We start from the raw sequence: 7,825 nt of genomic DNA, 5'->3' as shown, positions 1-7,825 counted from the left end.
ACATGAACTACAAGATGTGTGCAGCTTGACAAGGAGAGATTCTCAGATATGAACAATACTTTAATTGCTATAGCCTGGACTATTTCATAAATTCTGCTGTCCAAAAATTAAGATCGAGATACATACCTCGATTTGTCTAACCCACAACTTCTAATTACAAGGCTAGCTTCTCGTTTATAGCTCAATTAGTGAGCTGGTACATTAGGCTTCTATTAACATGCACGGTGGGGAATGTGATCCAATTCAAACGGGGCCCTCTTTGCTGTCATTTAAAACAGATGGAGAACCCCACTCAAAAGGCCATTTGGCTCCGAAGTCCTAACTTGCCAATTCAAAAGTCATATCTTATCCTAATGGATACGGTTAACATGCTTCAGTGCTACGTAGGTCATGCTCATCGAGCCCATGCTATTTAGGTCGAGCTAAACATGCTACATACCAAGAAGAAAAATCACACACTACCACCCACTCTAAGATCAGATCCATGGAATTTTCCCCTTGTTTGATTGCCTCAAATGTACTATTCCTTCAGGATAAACGATTTTAATAACTCAGAAATGACAAGGAAGTAAGACTGCCTGGATATAGACACAAAGCAAATGCATCTAAAAAGAAAAAACTGAACGTATCTCCGCTGTACTTTTCTCCCATACTCCAGTAGGGCCCTCAATTACCAATTGAGAGCTTTGGGCTTGTTTAGCTACAAATATGTTTCGTGGTTTCATGCAAAACCAAAGAGTCACCGAAGACACTGTAGATTAATAGAACGGTGTAAAGAAAGAGCTAGGCACATGTAGGGAAATCTGGAACCTGCCATTGTACATGATCCAATAGTTACCAAAGAAATAAAAAGAAGCTGAGAGGAGATGCAGTAAGTTCTCACTAGCTTCCTCTCTAAAGTTGGCACATTTTGCTGATACTTTTGTCATCTTTAACTGTTTGTTTGATAGCTCTGTGTTTTTCTATAGTTTACCTTTCCATATGCACCTTAAGTTGATGCTTATATGAAGATCACCAACCATTGCTCCTGGTAACTTTATCTAATTTGCAAGACAATTTAAACAGTCTGTCTGTGGTCCAGCTCTAAGCTCAGAATGCTTTATGTGACACTCCTGTTGGCCTCCACATTTTGAGCTTTCTCCACTGAAAGGAGTTGGCTATTTTTCAAGTCCATCAGGAGCTGACGCATCTTCCTTACCAAAGTAACCAACATGATCTGGCGACACAATATAAATCATTGCCCGAGATTAATTAGATAAAGATCTATTTTAGTTTTAGTCATTTGTCACACATACAGACTTCCAAGTGAATAGCCAAAAAGTAGAGAGAAAGGAATGAGAAAAATATTCTTTTTTGTGAGACAGGAAGGAAGAAATATAATCTAGTGGGGTAGATAGCAAATTAAATATTGAACTAAACTTAGTTTACCATGTTATAATTAGAGTTGGGATTGAAGGCACTTGGGATGGATGATTGCCAGCGATTCTCTCTTTGTAGTCTTGCATGTGTGAAGAATCTTCTTTCCATCATCCCACCACTCCTCTACTTCCCTAAAAAACAAGTTCGCTCAAGTTCGCACACAAAAGGAGCAACTTTTCCTAGAATATTAAATCAAGGTAAGCTAGGGTTTGCTTTTGCTTGTTTAGGGGGACAAATATGATGCCAAAGCTTATCCTCCTAGGATCGGTACACACAAACTAATGGAAATATGTGTGCACTTAATATATATAAAGAACTATGTGTGCACTAAATTTCTTCCTTTGCATGATTATCTACATGAAGGAAGCCCATCTACCTTAGGGGAAGGGAATATGACTTCATATTGGCTTGCAAACAAAGCCAAGGACAATGGTGTACCCTAATCCCAGGAAATTTCTTCCTTTGGAGAGGAAGAGGTTGTAGGTCCTTGGAAGAGCTCACAATCATTTCCCTTTCATGTCGATAATTACAAGAGAAGTAATTATTTACTGGATTAATATATGTAAGCAGTGCGAGAAACATTTACCATCGATGTTTTTTAAAGTAAAAATTGTTTGGCAAACATGTTTATCTTTTACTCTAACAGCTTGCTAGATTTTGACATTAGTCTTCCTTAGACAATGCATGTCTATCGCCTCCAAAAACCTGTCTTGTAGATAATTTAGCCTCTCAATTGTGTGGAAAATTTATTTTGAAAATGTTCATTGATGTGGCAAACATTTTCTAGCCATTGACCATGTTCAACACCTCTGTTAATCCAAACTCTCAAAGCACTAGCTCACTTAATTAGCTACAAGGGAAGATATAAATACTTATCTAATTTCGATTCGATTGTTCCTACAACTAATCATGCCCTCATGGTCGGCATGTATCGTCGATTTCAACCACTCATGAGATCGCATTTTGAAGAACAAGTAGTGCCGGCAAAAGGTTCCAATTCTGCTTATTGTTATTATCTACAAAGCATGAGAGATTTTGTAGAAAGATGTCCCCTTTTGGATTTAAGTTAATGGGCAAAAGTGGCATAGAAGTGGAGGAATCATGGGTTGAGCCTCCTCATGGGTCCAACCCACCCTTCTTTTTGAATAAAAGAGCTACCACACACATTCCGGTTAAGATCACCCCCGGTGATGGTGAGCTAACGGATTACATCAACTCATCCACATGTCATCAATTAGCTAAAAGCTGTGAGATTTAATGTACAAAACTTGACTTATACTCCATCGATTCAATTGGCCGACTTATTTATATATATATATATATTTAGTGAGTGGCTCCGGCAATGGACTCGGTTGACAAGGGTATATTGGTGAAGAAGCTGGAGCGATTGGACGCAATCTCTTTTGGAAGGTTACATCATTTATAAAGTAAACGTTCTTGCTTAATAATTATACAGGGGATGCGAGGGAGTACGTTAATCACTAGGCTCACGTATGGATCTTTTCAAAGGCGACCTTAGACTCAGTCCCTTGGAAAGACAAACAACTTACACGTGTAAAGGGTAGGAATAGTACATGAATGCACACATATACGAGGATAAATGCTTCACACTTGAACAACAGCCATATGCCAGTCTCAGGACGCACGGCAAGCTTGCTACATATAATTTTTTTTTTTTTTTTTTACTTTTGATCGAAAAGCATCTTGTAGATGACACCTTTCAGTTCAAACAAAGAACTTCTCAGGGGTGTGACAACCAATTAATTCAAGACTTGTTGGTTGGCTCATGTTCAACAGTAAGTTAAAGATTTAAATTGTGATGCACCTACCCTGTGCTTTGCAGAATAGTAATGGAACTTAAGAGAGAGAATGAGACAAAGAGAAGAGTAATACATACGAATATATGTATAAATGCAATATGACACTACAGTCCTAGCAGCAGTAGTTCTGGAGATGGAAAAGAGAGTGAGAGAAGGAAAGCAGTGCTCCACGTACAAATGTACCATATTGTTGCATAGAACCATAAGTAGTCGTAGCTGATGTATGTATGTGTATGTGTGTCAGTGAGACAGAGAGGAAGGCAACATTAATGCATGCAAATTACTGATGGGAAGAGTGATGATATAACGAGGGCTTTTGTTTCTCGGTGGGGAGGTTCTTTCTCTGCCCTAACCCAACACCCTCTCTGTGGTGGGCTCAAGTTTCAAGTAATGTGATTGGGTCAGAGCTCTCTCCCTTTCTTGCAGGATAGGAGACGTTTTATTTATTAATAGAATTACAGGTTCATACATCCTTACAAAAGAGCACCCCCCCAACCCATCCCCTTCCATCCATGAACTCCCCAAGAAAGCTGTTAGACTTAAAGCTGTTAGAAAGCTGCCTTCCATTGAGTATGAGACAGACTCACCTCCTCCTCAAAAAACTAAAACAATAGTCCAACACAGTACAGAAGACAGTGAGACCTTTTCTTCCCCCTCCTCTAGCTCTCTATCTCCCCCTATTTATCCAACCCCATCTCTTTCCTATCTCTTGATCTCCTGCACCATCTCCCATACCTTCTCAAACCCTTTTATCACACATATATAACCTTTGTATCCTATGCTAAGAATCTAAACACCAAATTATAGCTTTATAACTTAGCAACCACCAAATGTTAGGCTCCCCATCCCCGGCAGCCCCTGCCACGCCAGGCGACAATAACATCTCCTCATCCCCTTGCTTGGAGAATGCCACCAACAGTAAGAGGAAGAGAAGACCAGCTGGAACTCCAGGTACTACTCCTCTACATACCATCACATAATGAAAAAGATAAAAATTAAGGCATCATACACACATCCAGCAACAACAAATGGAATTACTTGGAATTATTTGTTTCGGTCTGTTAACGATTTTGATTCCACGGGCTAATTTTATGTTTGGCTAGACCCTGATGCAGAGGTGATATCACTGTCGCCCAGGACGCTGCTGGAGTCGGACCGCTACGTGTGCGAGATCTGCAACCAGGGGTTCCAGAGAGACCAGAACCTCCAGATGCACCGGCGGCGGCACAAGGTGCCGTGGAAGCTGCTGAAACGAGAGGCGGCGGAGGTGCGGAAGCGAGTGTTCGTGTGTCCGGAGCCGAGCTGCCTGCACCACGACCCGTGCCACGCCCTGGGAGACCTCGTCGGCATCAAGAAGCACTTCCGGCGCAAGCACAGCAACCACAAGCAGTGGGTTTGCGCCCGCTGCTCCAAGGCCTACGCCGTCCAGTCCGACTACAAGGCCCATCTCAAGACCTGCGGCACCCGCGGCCACTCCTGCGACTGCGGCCGTGTCTTCTCCCGGTGAGTGCATCAGTTTCGGCTTCTCTGAGGTTTACTGATTTGATTTCCTCCATAAAATCACAAAGATTTTGATTATTATTATTTTGTCCTCTCTTTTTTTTTTTCTAACTTGTTTTTTGTATATTAATTTGATTTCTAGATAAATCTTTGCAGCTAATTAAATAAGCAATATACAAATCCCAAGGTGGATTTTGTGATTTGGCTTGCTAATTGTTGGTTGTGACCTGACATACCCAAGCTTGTTTTCATTTCTCGCTTTTGTTTTTTTTTTTTTTTTTTTCCTTTTCTGCGATTAATTAGAAAGCACCAATGTAGATAAAATTATAACTACACAATTCCCAACACATACTAATTTTGTTGGTTTCATTATTTGTCAGTGTATGCTCTCATATGCTTTTGTTGATTGCCATTAATCAATTAATTATGTTATTATTATTATTATTATTATTATTATTATTATTATTATTATTATTATTATTATTATTATTTGGTTGTGGCGTTGGGGGAGTGGTAGGCTGTAGGTTCTGTTTATTGTCAACTTGTTGATGATTATCAGAGTTAAACATGAAATCGCAAAACCAAAGATGAGAGGTTTTTCTCTCTTTTTTTTTTTTTTTGATAAGAAAGACGAGAGTTAGTTGAGGTGGTTTTCTAATAGTTATGAGTTTGTTTTTCAAAAAATTAAAACTTGGCAAAGCCTCTCTACCTTTTTGAGGTCTTTGATCAGGACTATAAGGCACCAATGTAGATCTCGATCTGATACCCATTTGAACTGGTACACATTTCCCAATACTAGTGCTTATTGGTTGCTTTCTCCCTTGTTTTCAAGTCCGGAATCCTATTGAGTGTCTTTGCTCAAAAAAGAATTCCACCGAGTGCCTGTTTTCCAAAGGTTAAATTTTGAAAACCCTCCCTCCATGATCATCTCCATTTCTCCTCTTCTTTAGTCCAATCCTTTCTTTTCCGAAAGACCAGTAACCATAATAGTACGTGATCATTAGCATCAAGCCAGAAACAGCGGGACACTATTGTAACCTTTTTCCTCTTTTCATCACTGCAGGGTGGAGAGCTTCATAGAGCACCAAGATGCCTGCAATGCCGGCCGAGCTCGTGCCGACCAACAGCAAACCCCAGCTCCCGCATGCCTTTCCCGGACTACGTCGAGCCCGAGCCCTTCCAGCGACACCAATTTCAGCAGTGGGGCACCCACTTGGCCCCCCGTGCGAACGCCGGCTTCGACCACCACCACCACCACCTTCCAACCTCCTCCGCCACCCGACCACCGCCACCTCCACAACCTCGAGCTTCAACTCCTCCCCACAGCCAACGCCCACCCAACCACCACCACCACCGCCGCCACCATCTCCTCCACCCTCTCCCCAGACTCCGACGAGGCCCATGCCACCAAACTACGGCTATCGATAGGACCTGCATCAAGAAGCGGCGACAAGGCTCAGGAGCAGCTCCGGCTTGCAATGACCGAGAAGGCATTGGCCGATGAGGCAAGGCTGCAAGCCAAGAGGCAGGTGGAGTTGGCCGAGGAGGAATTCGCCAACGCTAAGAGGATTCGACAGCAGGCATTGGCCGAGCTTGAGAATGCTTTTGTCGTGAGAGACCATGCCATGAAGCGAATCAACTCGATGCTTCTCCACATTACCTGCCATGCTTGCCGGCAGCATTTCCGGGCTAAATCCATTGTGCCCACCGACGAGAACTCACTCGCAGCAATGAGCTTTGTGTCATCGGTTGTAACTGAGGGCGACGGGGATGACAACAATAACCAGCGCCACGCCGTTAAGATCTTAGACATATAGCTCTTAATCCTCAATCTAGATTTCTTTTTATCCTTTTCTTGTTGTTTTACCATACTGAGAGTGACGTAATTACCTTTTATGATGTTTCAAATGTTCACAAGTTAAACATGAGAAGGGGAGGGGGGAGCGTTCTAGTAACAAGCAATCTTGTGCCTGTTTTGTTCCAATTTTTTTTGTTAATTGTTTGGAAGAATATTCGAAGAAAGGGAAGAGGTGATGATAGTGATAATGATGGGTTTGATCTTTTCTTTGCTGGATATTGTGATGGGCTGTTCGTTGTTTAAGAAAAATACTTAAAAGATGCACGCAAACTTTTTTTTTTTTCCAGAAAGTGATCATCTGCTGTACTCAAATAGTACCGTTGGATGCGGGACATGTAAGATATTCATCAAAAGATGGATCATTATGTAATATTTATCTAAATTATTTAAATATTTTTAAAATTTAAATATTTTTATTTTTTTAATATTTTATATATATGCGTGCATGCACCGCACCAGCAGAGTATCCGTTCCCTTCTTTTTCTGTCAAAAATTTTCTGTATGCTTGTGCGTATCTAAATGGGCTTTTGTGTGCAAGAAAGTCTCCTAGTAGACCGGTTATACATGAGTCCATTCACGTCGTTACGAAATGATTATTTTTCAGAGGGGAAGGAGATTAAAATAATGAGGCTTACAGCTGGCTTATGTTCTCTATCCACTTTATCAAAAGTCACTATCTTCCTACGTTTGAAAGAGTAGGATTTTCTCTTGGAGGCACTCTCCCTTTTGAATGCTGCTCAAGAGGACGGATGGGAGCGCAGGAATAGAGAGAACAGTGATATGAACACTGAACCAAATCCAATTGAGTGTGTTACTGCCCTAGTACACAGTGACGGCATGATGGCACCACTAGTCCCCACACACACACTCACACAGAGAGAGAGAGAGAGAGAGAGGGGGGGGGGGGGGGGGGATCAGAGTTCCTGTGTAGCTGTAGCTATGGTACCTTTCATTGCTGTAACTCTTTTCTCATCTATAAGGTAGGATGGATCTCTCTCCATATGCAAGTCAATGAAATGCTCACAGATAACATGGACACTGCATCAAGTTGCATGGTTTTCAGTGCTAACTTATATAAAAGACAAAGACATCTCTTTCTCACGCACTCTCTCTCTCTCTCTCTGTTTCTGATGGACACTGATATGTATAAATATCTGAGACATGAGCAGACAGTGGCAAGGGTTGGGAGCAGTTTATTTGCCATATATAAACATGGGCATCGCCAGAG

The 7,825-nt window shown here is 41.6% G+C and overlaps 1 protein-coding gene across 1 annotated transcript; it reads left to right on the top strand.

The window, feature by feature from the left end:
- The first annotated feature begins 3,716 nt into the window (after positions 1 to 3,716).
- LOC105056371 (protein indeterminate-domain 14) lies at positions 3,717 to 6,785 on the top strand. Its single transcript, XM_010938540.4, has 3 exons — positions 3,717 to 4,190; positions 4,343 to 4,742; positions 5,803 to 6,785. Exons 1-3 carry the CDS (start codon positions 4,070 to 4,072, stop codon positions 6,554 to 6,556), a joined length of 1,275 nt encoding a protein of 424 aa, XP_010936842.1. The 5' UTR covers positions 3,717 to 4,069; the 3' UTR covers positions 6,557 to 6,785.
- Positions 6,786 to 7,825: the final 1,040 nt, after the last annotated feature.

The sequence above is a fragment of the Elaeis guineensis genome, chromosome 13 (assembly GCF_000442705.2).
Source record: "Elaeis guineensis isolate ETL-2024a chromosome 13, EG11, whole genome shotgun sequence".
Taxonomy (NCBI): Eukaryota; Viridiplantae; Streptophyta; class Magnoliopsida; order Arecales; family Arecaceae; genus Elaeis; species Elaeis guineensis.
This window is presented reverse-complemented; position numbering and strand designations above follow the sequence as displayed.

Bases quoted from the DNA above. Each gene is read 5' to 3' on its own strand.
- LOC105056371 (XM_010938540.4), top strand. From the start codon at position 4,070: ATGTTAGGCTCCCCATCCCCGGCAGCCCCTGCCACGCCAGGCGACAAT. The intron at 4,191-4,342 runs GTACTACTCCTC...ATGTTTGGCTAG, and splicing joins AAGACCAGCTGGAACTCCAG to ACCCTGATGCAGAGGTGATA. The intron at 4,743-5,802 runs GTGAGTGCATCA...TCATCACTGCAG, and splicing joins TGCGGCCGTGTCTTCTCCCG to GGTGGAGAGCTTCATAGAGC.